Source organism: Barbus barbus (assembly GCF_936440315.1).
Source record: "Barbus barbus genome assembly, chromosome: 28".
NCBI lineage: Eukaryota > Metazoa > Chordata > Actinopteri > Cypriniformes > Cyprinidae > Barbus > Barbus barbus.
In genome coordinates, this window is record NC_136756.1 from 25,684,686 (window position 1) to 25,702,140 (window position 17,455).

Sequence of the window (17,455 nt, forward strand, 5' to 3'; positions counted from 1 at the left end):
GCTGACATATTTGTATAATAATAACATCAACTAGGCAAATCACATTCAAAACAATGTTTATTCCTTATATAAATACAACCATACTAATTATTCATGATCTGAAATGATTAAACATTTAGTTTAGTTTTAGATCTGCTCCCTTGAATAGTGACATAAGGCAAGTATTTGTTCAAGAGCCCTCTGCTTTTCACATTTCACTGCTGCTCAGCCATTAAAAATATAGGTATTAAAACCAAAATCATCCAAAAAAAGAGCACATTGACTATCCACACACAATGTGTTTAGGTCATAAATGCAGTTGATGTAATGTAAAGAGGTGGACTCTTCTTATTGACAACTATAACAAGTTTAAATCTGAAAGTGCACTTTGGAGAAAATAAAGTCTGCTTGATCTTTAAAAGTGTATGTCACACATAAAACAGTTGAAATGCACAAGGCACTACAAAAAGCACAAGGCAATATTAAAGCATTAATGAATACACAATATAGAAAAACTTTAGTAAAAAAAAAAGCTATACTATACTATACTATACTATTATTTCAAAGTAAGGCAGCACCTTTTGAATTCCAAATATGATGAGGATTTTCATTCATTTTTCCAGTTCCAGCATACAAAATACACAATCTGTTTACATTAGTATTACACCATCAGTCAATAGCAAAATCAAATGTATACCAATAGTGAGGTATCAGCATAAATATGAGGTTCCATAAAGTAAGTCAGCACAGTTCAGTTTAGGAGTACCATCATTCATAACAGAGTTTAATATTGTGAGCATAATCAGGCGCTTGAAATATAACCCTCATCTTTTCCTTTGGAAATGGGGCAGGAGTGTAGGACCTGTAGGCACAGTGTGTTCTCATCATCTTTTCTCATTTATCATGTTTCTTCAATTTCCTTTCTTCTTTGCTGGAGCCTTGGGACTAAAAGTGACAGAAGAGAGAAAGAAACGACATTAATTGTGCGGTTAAATGAAAACAAAGCAAGAATATGCAATTTAGTGTTATATATTTCTCTACATATGTGGACTGGTACACATTATGTGTATTTGTCTGTCACAATGCTTGTTTTTACACATGCAATTCAATGCATTCTTGAATATTATACACAGAGGTAAATATGTTGTAAAGCATACAATCTCACATTGCTCATTGGGAAATGCATATCTGAGTTTTGCTTGAATTTTATATTCTCATTACACAGTACATGAATGAAAGTATATGGACCTTTGTAATTAACAGATTTAGCTTAATTTAGATTAACAAGTCCCAAAAAGTCCATATAAATAATGGGTGCCGTCAGAATGGGAGTAAACGGCTGATAAAAACATCACAACATGCAGCTTTTCACTTCACAATACATTAACTGATAGACTGGAGTGGTAAGGATTACTGATGTTTTTATCAGCTGTTTGGACTCTCATTTTGACGGCACCCATTCACTGCAGATGTTCCAGTGGTGAGCAAGTGCTGTAATGCTAAATTTCTCCAAATCTGTTCTAATGAAAAAATAAATGCATCTGCATCTTGGATGACCTAATTCTGAGTAAATATTCAGCAAATTTTCATTTTTGGGTAAGCTATTTATTTAAATGAGCATTTTTATAATAATGTTCTTTTCTGCATGACAATGTCCCTTGTGCAAGGTCCACGAAGATGATATTTGCTCCATCTTAAGTTGAAGGCCTTCCCAGAAAGGTGGAGGCATATAGGAAGAATTGACGTCCTAATTAATTACAGTTCATGGAATTAAAAGTTTAACAAGCATGTGGGTGTGGTGTTTCCTCATACTTTTAGCCATGCACTTTATTTCTATAAAAGGTACAAGAGTTAAGTTAGTGGTTAGCATCCTCATGCAGGCTTTGAGTGTAATTTCACCTCTGATAACCTGTTCTGGTTGCATTTTTGATGTCAGCATGTGGCCTGAAAACCAGCTTTTCATGTTTGAAAGCTGATTTTATGGTGTTTTTCAGGTAGTTTGATGTATAAAAAGGCTCAGTCAGCAAATCATGATGGATACATTTATGATTAACAAACTTTATTTATATTAAGATTATTAAAATGTATGAATCATTGTTTTGCTTGTGCATCACTGCATTTAATTTATGCTGATTTAAATTAAAATATATATATTATTACCTTGTGTAAATTACTATATTTCAGAAATAAGAATAACACAGGAATTACAAAAAATAAACTCAAAACCCCAGATATGTTAAATTCTCACGGCAATGAAAATATAGGAGAAATTATGAAATTATTGCCTTAATTGTCATATAAAATTGCCTTTATATTCTTTATGCAAAACCTGCATTTCTTTATTGCTTTGATTTTGGTGTGAAATCTGACGTGTTTTTATCTACACTGGGGGTATACACACATGCACACACAAGAGAAAGATTCACTTCTGAGGCTCATATAAGAAACAGAAACTCTATTCTCTATTTGATGTTTATTGTCAGCCTCAAGAAAGAGGCCACTTATAAGAAATAAGCCACCAGGGGCTGTCCTTCAACTCTTCACAGACTATTTACAATATAAATCCTAGTGCCAGAGACCGGCCTTAACAGAGGCCGTCCTTGATTTATCAGCTGTGATGAAGAAATCTGTGCAGTCTTTCTGCAATCAGGAAGTGTTAACAGTTGTCAAGAACACAAAAATTAAACAGAAATCTCAACTGGACAAGTGCAATTGTATTTTTTGTACATGCGATCATTTTCAGCTCAAGGATTTAGAATCAGATCTATTCACCAATGAGCCAAAAGAAAACAAAGACAGATTTTTTCAGTTCACATTGTACTCGTTTCATTGTGATTCACTGAAAATACGAATCTTTTGTAACCACAATATTCATGATGATATATCTTTAAGGGCCATGGCTCAGAACATGTTCTGAGTTAGCACCATCATAATCTCTCATGAACAAATATGAAAGATTTACATGATGTTCAGCATCACGCACAAGTGTTTAGTGTCAGAAATTGGCTTGTGGTAAATTCTCTCGTACCCAAACACACACAGACACACTCATAACTCTAGATAACATATATATAACCACACAAACACAATCACTTTAGCTGCCTGGGGCCACTCTCGGCTCATTAGTTTCTGAAAAATCTCTGAAAACAACTCAGTGATGGAGTTTAAGATCTAGACTTTCAGGTTTAGAGCAGCAGGGAACAAATAACAATTCAATTTGTGAATTAAAGTCAACATGAAATGCTATTTACAACTTTTTAACATATTCAATGATAACATACATGCATATACCATAGGTACTGATTTGATTGTGTAAAGTGAGCATTACATATACTGGCGGTCAAACGTTTGGAATAATTAGGATTTTTAAAAGTGTTTTTAAAAGTTGCTTCTTATGCTCACCAAGGCTGCATTTATACAATCAAAAATACACTAAAACAGCAAGATTGTGAAATATAAATGCATTTTAAAATACTGTTTTCTATTTGAATATGATATAAAATGAAATGTATTGTTGTGATGGCAAAGCTGAATTTTAAATAATTATTGGTGCTCAACTATTATAGTTCTTAATATCAATGGTTCTTATTGACAATGTTGAAAACTTTTTTTTTTTTTTTTGTGGAGACTCATACATTTTTTTTAACCAAGATTATTTGATAAAGATCACTAAACAGCATTTATTTGAAATAGATTTTTATTTGTAAAATTAAAAATGCCTTCATTAACTGTCACTTTTGACAAATTGAATGCATGCTTGTACTAATAAATGAATAAAAGTATTAATTTCTTTTCCTTATCATACTTGTCCCAAAATTTTGAGTGGTTGTTTATCACGGTTTTCATAAAAAATATTAAGCAGCACAACGGTTTTCAACATTAATATGAATAAATGTTTCTTGACACTTAAGACTGGAGTAATGATGCTGAAACTTCAGCTTTGCATAACAGGAATAAATGACATTTTAAACTATATTAAAAAAGGAAAAATGTATTTTAAACTGTAATAATATTTTACAATACTACAGTACTATTTACTGTATTTTAAACAAATAAATGCAGCCTTTTAAAAAACATCTGAATTATTCCAAACTTTTGGCCACAAGTTTAAATAGGGATGATTTTATATTTATTATTTCCAGTTATAGTCATAATATCAGTACATTAACAGCCATTAAATTTCTGCATTACCTATTTCATTACATTTAGCTAAAACATTACAAAGGCCCATAATGTGCACAGCATCATGTAATAAAAAGGAAATAGTCATTTTCATTTCATGTTGACTTTAAAAGAATTAAAAAAAAAAAAAAAAAAAAGTCAAATAGTGCATGTAAACGACCAAAGAAAGTAAACGGAATCACTGCGGGCCACATTTCTTCATCCAAAACAATGAAGTATTAAAATCTACCGACTAAATTCATCATTTAGCAATCAAGCAGCACTTAACCCAGTCCTTTTGATATTACATGAATCCTAACATGCATATAAAACCCATTATGAGCAACAAACTCTTCACCAAACCACAACCATATACTTCCCCAAACCCTAACGTATGATCCATCACCTGTTGTTGGTCACCAAATACAACATGTGCTCTGGTGAGCATATTTACGACTGCAAAAACAGAAAATAAAACATTCATGTTGTATCAGGACGTGCTCTTGAGGTGTGTGGGGATTTACTGAGAACAGTTTTGGCATATTTGTATCAAATGTGTGCACAAAAATGTTTGTACAATACATAACATAAGATAAATCCACAAATCTCGATTCATTTTTTGCACCATAAAAAGAAGATATAGTATTTTGATATTATGTACAGTGTAAGAATTATATTAACATTTTATAGTTACCATTCAGACACAAGTTGATTGAGAAAGGCACAGCATTAACCATTTGTTGGTTAAGCAAAACTAGTCCCCCTCACACAGAGACACACGCATATGTGCACACAATGAAAACAACCTTCATTAAGGTGCCATTTGGTTAGAAAATGACCAGGTTAGTCAATTTCCATCACAGAAAAGAGCTGTGAGCTGAAAATGCCAAAGACGAGGGTGGCAAAGCAAGAATCCACATGGAAACACTGTGTTAAGTGATTGCCTGTCAAATATTTAACTAGTTCTGTAGTTGAATTCAATATTTGAATGAAGCTCAATGTCAATTAGTAGGATGGCATCACTTAACACATTGCATTATGGGTAAAAGGAGGACTGGCAGAGATAAATGTTTGAGATGAATGTAACTTATAAGTCCCTGCAAGCTGATTCAAAGCATCCCTTTATCTGACACCTCTACTATTACTATATCAGCCCAAAATCACTCAGAATGAGACCAAACTCAACACGCTGGCAACAAAGTGCCACATTACTGCAACAGACACGCACCAATCAAGCTCTTTGCCACTGTACAAACTCTATAGGTATTGCCATGAGGTATTGCCATGTTTTAAGCAGAAACACGGCACACAGCTTTTCTCAACCATTATTTTTCTTTGTCTCTATTTACACAGTTAACAATGATTTTTGGCAAAGAACTTGTAGCGTGTCAAAATGATGTCTGGGATTAATTTTACACCAATATTTTCTTTTTTTTTTTAATAAGAAGATTAAGCCTGTTTTGTGGACCATTAAGATTTTTGCATTGTGACTTTTTGCACTATTTTCAACACAAATAAGCACATTGTATTCCTGGATTCTTATTGCCATTAAAAAAAAGAAAAGAAAAAAAAAGATGATGTTTTATTTAAATAAGAGTATTCATATGTCATGATAGTAGATTTGTACCGAATTTAATTCTTGTTTTTAATAAGAAAAAAAACTATTTAAATTCAAAAGTATTTATCTATCATGCTAGTAGATGTACTGAAATTAATTATGTTTTTTTTATTTTCACAATGCAAGTTAATTTTTATTTATTTATTTGCATTGTATTGTATTAACACAAATTTGTATTGGTACTTAATAGGCTTTCATTTTTTTCTCTGCATTTTGAAGTAGAAGTTATAGCCTAGGTTTTGTGTGATTCACCCATTAGTTTTCAAGTCAACCCAACCCAATGTTCCTCTGCACAGCAGTAGCCTGGCAATTATGTTCTCGTCTTCTTCCCCAAGACTGAGCTGTCTAATAGGAAAAAGCTGTTTAAGGCAAACAGGGAAGGGAGGTGAAGACGTTTGAGAGAGATCTGCCTACGAAAGTGAAAAATGCCACAGCTTGTTTTTGGTATTAAAAAAAGAAAAACTGAAAACCCCAAAACCTACATCTACGTCTCTCTGGTTTGTGCTTTCCAAATGAATTAAGTGCCGACAGCCATGTTCATGAACGACCTAGTCTGAACCAGATGGTTAAATCTTCACAGAAGCACCCAAACCAACAGCAGCAGAGAGAAACGAGAAAGAGGAGAGAGTTAGGACTTCCACCGAGAGAGGTAAAGAGCGATTAATGGAAGGGGACACAGATTTCATTTCACCAGCACTGACTTTGGGAGGAAAGCTTCCAGCTCCGAGTCTCCTCCTTTGCTGTGACTAGATGAAGATGTGCTGGTGCTGGAAGTGCTGGTGTTTGGTTTGGGGAGACTGTACATATAGACGGCTCCTATGACCAATCCTGCACCCAGCGTGAAGATCAGGTCCACGTGGAAGCCGAAGAGGTAGACGGACGTGATCGTGGACACGATGATGGAAAAAGAGGTGGCGAAGCCTTTGAGAATGTTGTCCGCGTATTTTACGACGACAGCTACCAGGAGGCCGCCGAAGGCCTGGTTGAAGATGACGCCCCACACCATGGGCGTGTAGCCGAACAGGAAGCCTTTCTCGGCAATGGTGGCGCCGTCGTTCCACCACATGCCGAGGAGACCCAAAACTGTCCCAAAAATCCCAAGCTGGATGTTTCTCATCCACACCGAGGCCGAGCTGCCCTTTAAGATCTTCTCGAAGTACACGCCCGCAAACCCGGAGGATAGGCAAGAGATTATCACGGACACCAGGCCCTTAAAGTAGTTTTGGTTGGTGCTGGTCAGAGCCTCCTTCTGTTTTCCGCTCTCCTGGTCCACCTGGACGATCGCCACACCGGCGAACAGCAGCACTAGAGAGATCCACTGGATTTTAGACAGACTCTTGCGCAGCATGAGCACTGAAAACAACGCTGTGGTCAAGATCTTCAGCTGATATGTGACCTGCAGAAAAGAAAAAGAAAGTGGTACATGGAAAATTTCATTCATTTCTATGAACCTGTTCCACTAATTGATTTAAACTCTGAATCAACAATATGCAGATACTGTATATGTGAACATTCATTACTATGCACTGTTACATTGGTACATATAAATAAATTATAAAATACAACTTTGCCCTGTGTTTATTTAGTAAAAAGTAACATAGAAACAAGTGTTGGTATTATTAACTAAAACTGTTTTCAGTAATTGAAATAAAGTTAAAATAAAGCAAATATTATTAAAATGAAATAAAATTAAAGCTATATGTGACCATGGACCACAAAACCAGTCATCATAAGGGTCACTTTTTTTAAATATAGATTTATGCATAATCTGAAAGCTTAATAGATAAGCTTTTCATTGATGTATGGTTTGTTAGAACAATGTTGGCCGAGATACAACTATTTGAAAATCTGGAATCTGAGGGTGCAAAAAAATCAGTTCTTAGCAATGCACATTAGTAATCAAAAATTACGTTTTGATATATATATGGTAGGAAATTTACAAAATATCTTCATGGAACATGATCTTTACTTAATATCCTAATGATTTTTGGCACAATAGAAAAATGGATCATTTTGACCCATACAGTGTATTTTTGGCTATTGCTACAAATATACCCCAGAGACTTAAAAAGCTAATAAAAATGTCAAACTCACAAAACAAAATAAGTAAAACTTTAAATAAACTGAAAATATGAATGTATGTCAATGTTAATAAGTACTATAATATCATAAATAAAATATACAATAATATTCTAAAATAAAACATGCCTGTTAACAACAATTCTCATGCATTTTAATTCTTACATAAAACATTTTAAAACTACTTTGCTGCAATGGCTGTTTAATCGGAAAAAGGCTAGAAAGTAGTTGTGTAATACTAAATTACAACTCTTTTGGTGTAAGAAACTTTAACATCATAAGCAGACTTAAAGTGTTACAAAAATCTACAGTTGGGGACGTATGAAGTGAAAAGTAGTGAATCTCTCAGGAGAGAGAGGTGAAGGAAGGGCATAAACAAATTGTGGAGCAGTCTCACCTGGAAAGTGGCTGCTGGTAAATTAGAAATGGCCACATACTGCAGGTTGTTCTGTAAAGTGTAGATGAGCGATGGAACTGCTAACTTCAGTGTGTCCAAATACTGTACGACTATAGAGTCATACAACAACCATACAAAGGACTTCACATTACCTGCATTTACAAAAAATAAGAAAGGACACATTATCATCAGACACATTGCTGCAATACTACAACTGCTACTACTAATAAAAGTAGTAATTAAAAAATAATAATTATTATTAGTATTTATATATATATATATATATATATATATATATATATATATATATATATATACATACTTTTCTTATTTGTAAGTCGCTTTGGACAAAAGCGTCTGCTAAATGACAAAAGTAAGTAAAGTAAAAGTATATATATATATATATATATATATATATATATATATATATATATATATATATATTAAAGTATAATATATAATTTTTATTAAAATCAATATATTATAAAATAATATAAATATATATAAATAATAATATATATGTTTTATTAAAATAAATATATAAATAAATAAATATATATATATATTAAAATAAATTATTATTAAATATATTTATATTTATTTTAATAAAATAAAATATTATATATATCTATATATATTTATATTTATTTTAGTACCGGCAAACAATTAATCGCATCCAAAATAAGTTTTTGTTTACATAATATATGTGTATACTGTGTATATTTATTATGTATATATACATATATACACATACATGTATATATTTAAGAAAAATATATGTTTATATATTAAATATATTTATATACAACATAAAATATAAGAATATAAAACTATAATAATGGAAATATTTTCAAAATATATACTGTATATGTGTGTGTGTTTATATATACATAATATACACAGAACACACATTATGTAAACAAAAACTTTTATATTTGGATGCGATTAAACGCGATTAATCGTTTGACAGCACTAATATACAGTTGAAGTCAAAAGTTTACATACACCTTTCAGAATCTGCAAAATGTTGATTATTTTACCAAAATAAGAGGGATCATACAAAATGCTTGTTATTGTTTATTTTGTACTGACCTAAATGAGATATTTCACATAAAAGGTGTTTACATAGTCCACAAGAGAAAATAATAGTTGAATTTATTAAAATGGCCCTGTTTAAAAGTTTACATACACTTGATTCTTAATACTGTGTTGTTACCTGAATGATCCACAGTTGTGATTTTTTTTGTTTTTTTTGTTTAGTGATAGTTGTTCATGAGTCCCTTGTTTGTCCTGAACAGTTAAACTGCCTGCTGTTATTCAGAAAAATCCTTCAGGTCCCACAAATTCTTTGGTTTTCCAGCATTTTTGTGTATTTGAACTAGGGGTGGGAATCTTTCCCGGATTCAATCCGATTCTGGGGGTCACAATCCGATTCCAGAATGATTCTTGATCTACTTTTTCCCCCTTATTAATTAATTAGTTTATCGACTTGAGAATTTGAAAATCCTTACATTTACATATCCTTACATAAGTAATTAAGTACTTTTTAAAATAATTACAAATTAAAACAGTTATATGTTAAGAATTTTAAACTAACAGCCTATAACAAATAATAAAGAGGAGCACAGAAACGTATAACAAAAAACAAACAAAGAGTGCTTTCAGTATTTAAGATTATCTGACTGAATGTTTTCCATTCAAGAACTGTGAGTGATTTTTCTTCATCTTTCCCTGCTAAAACAAAAAAAACAATAGAAGCTCAATAGAAACCATCACAGAAATTCTAATGGTTTCCATTAAAATACCATTATAAACCATTAGCTTTTTCCAGTAAAACCATTACAAAATTCCTTTTTGTAGTGTGTTTTGGGCATTTTTCCAATAGGATTTAACATCCCATCAATAGAATCCATCACATACCAGTAGACACCATTATAGTTTCCATTAAAACCAATACAATTCCCATCATAACCATTAAATCCATTACATTTTCTATTGTGTTTTGGGCAGGGTTCTATTGTTTTTTTCAGCAGGGTTGTTTTTTACTATGTTTTATCATAGACTGCGGGAGATCTATTATCTGTGCATTCACGCACGGATCTCTTTTGAAATATAAGAAGTAATGTGGTTCGTCCTGTCCGTTTAATCCCTTAAGACATAACTGGCTGTGTTTACATTAATTTTGCGTCATAAAACCATTTTGAGACGCAAATACATTAAACCACGGAGTCGCGCACAGCCGCATGTGCAAGCAGTCTACACACAAACAAAGCGCACGTCAGCATTTGAAATTGAAAGCAGCCTTCTGTTAGTGAGGTTCATATTTTAAATATATCGATCAGAATCGATCCAGAATCATTGGAGAGAGAATCGCGATGCATCGATGGCTCGATTATCGATGGATATCACTTTAGCCGCACAAACATACTCATTATATGAATCAGGGCTTGACGCTTACCTTTTCCCCAAGGAGCACATGTGCTCCTAAGTCAAAACATTTAGGAGCGCATTAAAAAAATTTAGGGGCGCAATGCAAATTTTTCAAATTAGGTGTTTAGCTTAATAAGGGGATACAAAGAGACATTTACAAGCACAATTATTTAATTTATCAGAATACAGAAAGTACACAAGGTTTTTAAATAATTTTACTTCAGACACTATTTAATAGGCTAATTATGTAATTAGTTATAATCCTATTAAACTGTCGGTATAAAATTTTCACAATAATCATTGAAGCTTTTGTCACGGTATATGTTTTTGTTTTTAAATCACAATATATAATTTCTAAGTGAAAAAAAGTGTTGTCCCCCTAACAGGTTAAATAACTTTATTAAAGATAATTTACTAAGACTTTTATAAAAAAGAAATAAAAATATAAAGTAAACAAGTGTTTCAAGATTAGAGTGCAAAAGATTGTTCAAATGAACGAAAGAACAATATAAGTAAGTCCCATTTGTTAACATTAGTTAAAGCAGGTTAACATTAACTAAAAATGTGCAATAACTAATTGTTGCAGTAGTTAATATTCTTTGTTAATGTTGATTAATAAAAAATACAACTATGTTAGTTAATGTTAGCTCCATTGAATTATATTAAGACAACTTTTGATTTTATAATGTATTATTAATTTGTAATAAAGAGCATTATTAATAGTCATTGTTTTTTCATGTTAACTAATGTAACTTGTGTTACTGAACAATAATAACGAATCAGTCGTTGATATATAGATAGGCCCACTGTTCTCTATTATAGATCAGTGGATGGGCCATGTTTTAGGTTAGAAAAAATGTTTGAAAATAGCTCATTAAGTCTTTAAGTAAGAATTATTTGATGCTATTGTGAAGACTAAAGCGAATATAAATATCTAAATGACTGTGAGTGTGAAACATTATTTACACAGTTTTAGGAAAGTAGCGCAGCTGATTTGTTTACTGGGTTACCGGGGTAACGGCAGCGCCCTCTAGTGGCGAATGTGCGTCATTCAGCGCGTCTTCACTTTAACTCGCTCCGCTTTTCTTCTCATCTGTGCTCATTTAAATTAAACCGTTGCCTTTTTAAAGTTCTAAAGTAATCATATGAGGCTGCATCGCAATTTTTCCATAAATAAACAATAAATTAATACGTTTGTTATAGGCTACTGTATAAGTTAGGCTGTTTTGTATTTTGTTTTGTATTCGCACTTGTGCTCCTAAATACATTTTCCAGTTCGCACACATCTATTTTTAGTCGCAAATGCGAGTGAAATGCTCGCACTGTCGAGCCCTGTGAATGTCATTCAAATATTAAGGTGGCATTTCTATTAAAATGCATTTTAAATCATAATAAATGTATATATTGTTCAGATATAACACAAAAAGTATTGTAAGACTAGACACATTAAGTCACAGGCTGCACGTAACATGCCACAATGTGATTCCAGTGAACGCACCTCTCTTCTGCACCAGGATGATGGCCAGACAGGTGAAGACTTTAAGAACTTCTGCCATCACCACGGCTGATGTGGTGTAGAAATGATCTCCCGGCAACGTCCGCACATAACGGATGCTGAGGATGAGCGATGCATTCTGGATCACCAGAATCGCCAAACTGATGTACTTCAACTTCCTATTGACTGCAAGAGACATAATCTTTTAGTCAACTTTTAGTCCAAACTAGCTTTTTTTTACTGACAGTGTGAAACCGGAATAACTGGAGGCTGAATTAACGAATCTTAACACTAACGTCAGTATAATGGCAGCATTTCACTTTTCTGAATAAGGCTAGTCAATTTTTAGTTTGTGTTTTCAGTTAAGACACACCTACACACGTCAACAGCAGGCGAATGTTTGCTCAAACCAGTGGCACCACCCTGCTTACAGACACTTCATTCATTCACCAAACACTTTTCTTAGTTCATTTATTAGCTTCACTGGCAAACTAGGTACCAAACAGCCAAAACTACAACGTTATCTGACTTAAATAACATTAAAAGGTGAGAAAACTAAACATAAATAAAGCCAAACTTTTGACAAATCTCACCAAAAATACAAAAAAATAATTATTTACCATGGTGTTATTATTAGAGAGATTACATATAACAAAAACGTAATTTGAGCTCAAGTTTCTCGAGCCTGTGGACACTATAGACATGATGAACAGGAATTGTGAAACTTATAAACTTGTTTTGCTGGTTTATAGTGCGCTGATGTCTTTTCTTCTGTAAAGAATGTGATAACTGCAGATGGACTGAGAGAAGTGCCACACCGTCAAAACCCATCTGACAAGGGAAAAGAGCTCCTGTCTGCAAGAGGACAAAACCTTTCACAGTTTATTTTCTGACTGAGGAAATTCAAAGCGCTTTATATGAGAAAACCACTGCCACGATTAACCCTTTTGGTGCATGACATCCATTACAACAGAAGTCCTAGAGAATTTTTACACATAAACAGCAGAACAAAGACAGTAAAACTGGTGAATAAAGTCTGGTGCAATTTAGCTAATGTATTAGGTATGAACTAACAATTTAGATTTTTACAGCATTTATTAATCTATATTGTTGATCAATGATAAATATAATATCGTGCTCGTTCATTCATATTTGTTCACAATAAATGGTTAACTTCAACATCTTGAGATGTAAAATCTATGTAGAAATTAACACAGAACTAACCTTAACAAAAACTAAACTAAAATGTATTTACATAATAAAAATGTGTTAATATTTGTTCAGAAAACTATATAATGCAGTGAATAGATGTGCAACTTTCTCAAGGTAAATTTGGAATGACTATATTTTTGAAGTAAAACCAAAAAAATAGATAGCTTCCATTAATAATAGCTTTCATTATTTGGGCTCTACATCAAAACTAAGTTACTACCCGTAGTAATCCATAACCAATACCATGGTACTTTGATACACACTATAGTATTGAAAGACTTACATAGAACTAAAAAAACAAATACTACAGTAACGTTATATGCATAAAATCTACAGTACTATGACTTTTCTTCTAATAGTTTCAGACAAAACTCCAGAATTGTTACAATTGCTACTGTAAAATCATAAATTAATCTGAGACCAACTTTAAATGAGAATCATTGTATTTTACTTTGCTGAATACTTGAAATGAACCATGTTATTTATTCTAGGATACTTTAAAGAATGCCATGATACTTTTGTAAGTGATGGTATTTTACCTCAGTAGCATTATACAGACTATTTACATCAGACATTACCACGATATACGTCCAATAAACATGGTAATATCAAAGTACTTCTTTATTACAGGTGACTAGGGAATCTGGGTGGTAACTATGGTTACCATTATTAATTTTCCAACGGGTGAGTTGACTTAACCATCGAGTCCTTAAGCTGTCAGACGTTTAAACAATAAATAAAATGCTGTTTCTCACCTTCATTCTGTCTTCGGGAGGATGTTTTATCTTCAGTGCTTCTGTTAGGGCTCTCGTCGCTTGCTGCAGCCATCTTCATCAAACATGAACCCAATCTGTCCACAAATTAATGACTACAGAGCTTAATGATAATTTCCCCGCCGCTGCCTCATGAAACAGCTCATAAATGAGGTGGAGACGATCAGAGCTGCTCGAGGAAGTGTTGACGTCCCCAAACACACAAGCACTTCCTGTTAAGCGATCTTCTTCACTTTCTCGTGTTCTGAATTATGGCAACGTTTTAGCGCCGCCTACAGGCTCGGATCAAACAAATAAAAAATAAAATAATAATAATAATAATAATAATACTATAGACTCAGAGCGTCAAACAATTAATCACATCCAAAAAAAAAATGTTGTTTACATAATAAATGTGTGTGTGCTGTGTATATGTATTATCTATATATAAATACACACACATGCATGTATATAATTAAGAAAAATGTTTTGTTTATATATTAAATATATTTATATATGATATACTTTATATTAATATAAATATATACACGTAAATATTTTCAAAATATATGCTGTATGTGTGTGTCTTTATATATAAATAATAAATATATACATAAGCGCCAGCAGAAGGCAGTGTAATGAAGTGGTCTTTAAGAGAAGCAGTCTATCAGCGGAAGTTTAAAATCAGCTGTGTTTAGCGCATTTGCCGTTGCTAGGAAACGCTTATTTTTGTTTACTGTGTTGAGAGGTGCTGAAATCGCGTATCTTGTCAGTGTGTGCACTTGCTTGGCCATTTTTAGTTGATAAACAGGAAAGTGGGTTCAAGCGCCAGCAGAAGGCAGTGTAATGAAATAGTCTTTAAGAGAAGCAGGCTATCAGCGGAAGTTTAAAATCAGCTCGTAAAGCCTATCTAAAGCCAGAGAACAAAATGTTGAACTGAACCAATTAATATTTTCAACTGTTAAAAATAAGGAACAATAAACAGTCCCAATATATTTTGTATAGATATTACAAAAATAAAGAACTTAAAATTGTTTTGCAGTCACATGCATAGAAGTTCAACTGGAACACAGAACAGTTTTTCTCCAATGGAACTCAATGGGAAGACAGAAAATTACAGGGTTCAGTGACTTGACTTGCATTTAGAAAAAGGGTGCAGTCTTTTGAGGATGCATCAGCCTGTTGGAGGAAACAGAGTCACAGTATATGTTACAATATCAACTAACAGTTGAAATTAAAAAATAAGACAGAAAAATGTTAGTCAATAAATGTTTTTATAGTTATAATTACATTTATAACAAATCCAATATGACTTTATACTTTGCTCAAGGCTAGATATGATATTTCATATTTAACCCATATGCTCCCTATATGAAAACATGTATACTAGTGGATTTAGTTGGTTTTCAACTGGTATTCTGGGATCTCCTTCCTGGCTGTTCCCTACAATCAGCGTCAGGCTCTGGTCAGCTTGTTGAAACTAAAAATACAGACATTTGGCATATTAAGTAATGTTGATTAAAGGTACATTTAATAATGAATGTTTTCTTTTCATTAGGAGGTTTGCAATAAAACATTGCACTTTATTTTTTTTACTGCCTACCAAATAAAGTTTGTAACCAGGCTGTTTTGGGGCACCTTTGTAGGAAGTCAATGGTGACCCAGAACTGCTCAGTTTCCCACATTCTTCAGAATATCTTCCTTTGTGTTCAACAGAACAAACACATTCATACAGGTTTGCAACTACTTGAGGGTGAGTAAATTATGAATTTTCATTTTTTGGTGAACTATCCCTTTAAGAAATATGTGTTGCTCTACAAGAACCTCTAGATGGCATAAGCAAGCAATAATTTCTGAAACTACTTTTTATCTCATTCACAACTGAGTCTGCAATTATCAGTTATAAAGTACAGTATTATATAATCTTATAATGTCTGTTCATTTGAATAAAAGTTATGCCTATATGGTTTACAGTAAGGAAATATTCATAGATTCTTTCTGAACAAAACTAGACATTATTTGAGGCTGTTCAACACACTTTCTCACACAATTAACACAACAGATTGAGAAAGGTGGGAGAAAAAAACATCAAATGTGCTAAATGTGTCTTTATTGCTTAAATACACATTTGTCCTCATATGTGATAATATTTGACATTGTTCAGATTTATTAACAGCTGATTTTAATTGTAGCCTACAATGTGATAAAGAGACATTATACAACAAAAATAAATGCAAATATTATTTTTTACAAGAAAAGACTACATACAGTATATATTTGCACTAATTATGAAATAACAGACAAGAGAGTTGTTTATTTCAAAACAGATATGTTTTATCTTAACATCTTATGACAGCTGTCACATTACACAAGTATTTATAGTGAAACAGTTCTGCCAACCCAAGCAATGTCATAAAAACTTGCTTCTCCGGTCCTCTGCATCGAGATGATAAACAAACAAGTAAGAACTTTAAGAATCTCTGCCATCACAACAGCAGATGTGGCCAAGAAATCAGATAACGTCCACACGTAGCTGATGCTGAGGATGAGCGATACATTCTGGATCACCAAAATCACCAGACTGATGACCTTCAATACCTTTACTGCAAGAGACACAGGAAAGATATTTAGATCTAAATACTGACAAATGAACGTTTGCTTAATCCAGTGCAGATGATATTCATGCTGTTGCATGTAGAAACTATTTCCTGGCAATTAAGCTTATTTATCCATGCCATTAGCCTGAGAAATAATACTATGTGAGAATTAAAGCTAGAAACATTGTATCATCAAAAATATGATTGCACATGTTAGCCTGTCTGAATATCACAGAAAATAAGGGGAAATAAAGTCTGGTTTTTGGAGTTTGACCAGTGGATGGACAGACATGTGATTATCTGGTTTCTCTGTTTTACAATGATCTCATTCTCTGATGGAAGTCCCACACAATAAAGATGGTACTTTCATAAGGATGGTATGATAGGCTAATACTTACCATGGTACTTTTTGTTTGAATACAAAACGCAACATGGTATTCTTTAAACTACCATGGAGTACCATGTAATCACTTCACAAAAAAGTACATTGGTGACAAATATGTTTACGATCATGATGCCAAAGCATCGAGTCCTTAAAAGGGTAATTCACTGCAAAAATGTTTTTTATAGTTATTATTATCATTGTTACTATTATTATTAGAGCTGGCTGTCATGCAGTACAAACGCAATTTGTTTGAAAACAGATCAAAGGGGCTGTGGCGAAAAACGGTTACGAAAACGTCAATACCCATAATGCACAGGGCTCGAGCACACTATCCGTGAGCGGGGATACAA

The 17,455-nt window shown here is 32.9% G+C and overlaps 1 protein-coding gene across 1 annotated transcript; it reads right to left on the reverse strand.

Moving 5' to 3' along the window:
• Positions 1-40: 40 nt before the first annotated feature.
• Positions 41-14,390, reverse strand: LOC306848688 (UDP-galactose translocator-like). Its single transcript, XM_079383389.1, has 5 exons — positions 14,127-14,390; positions 12,163-12,345; positions 8,235-8,386; positions 6,460-7,154; positions 41-924 (listed from the first exon to the last, which is right to left on the reverse strand). Exons 1-5 carry the CDS (start codon positions 14,203-14,205, stop codon positions 891-893), a joined length of 1,143 nt encoding a protein of 380 aa, XP_079239515.1. The 5' UTR covers positions 14,206-14,390; the 3' UTR covers positions 41-890.
• Between the last annotated feature and the right edge of the window lie 3,065 nt (positions 14,391-17,455).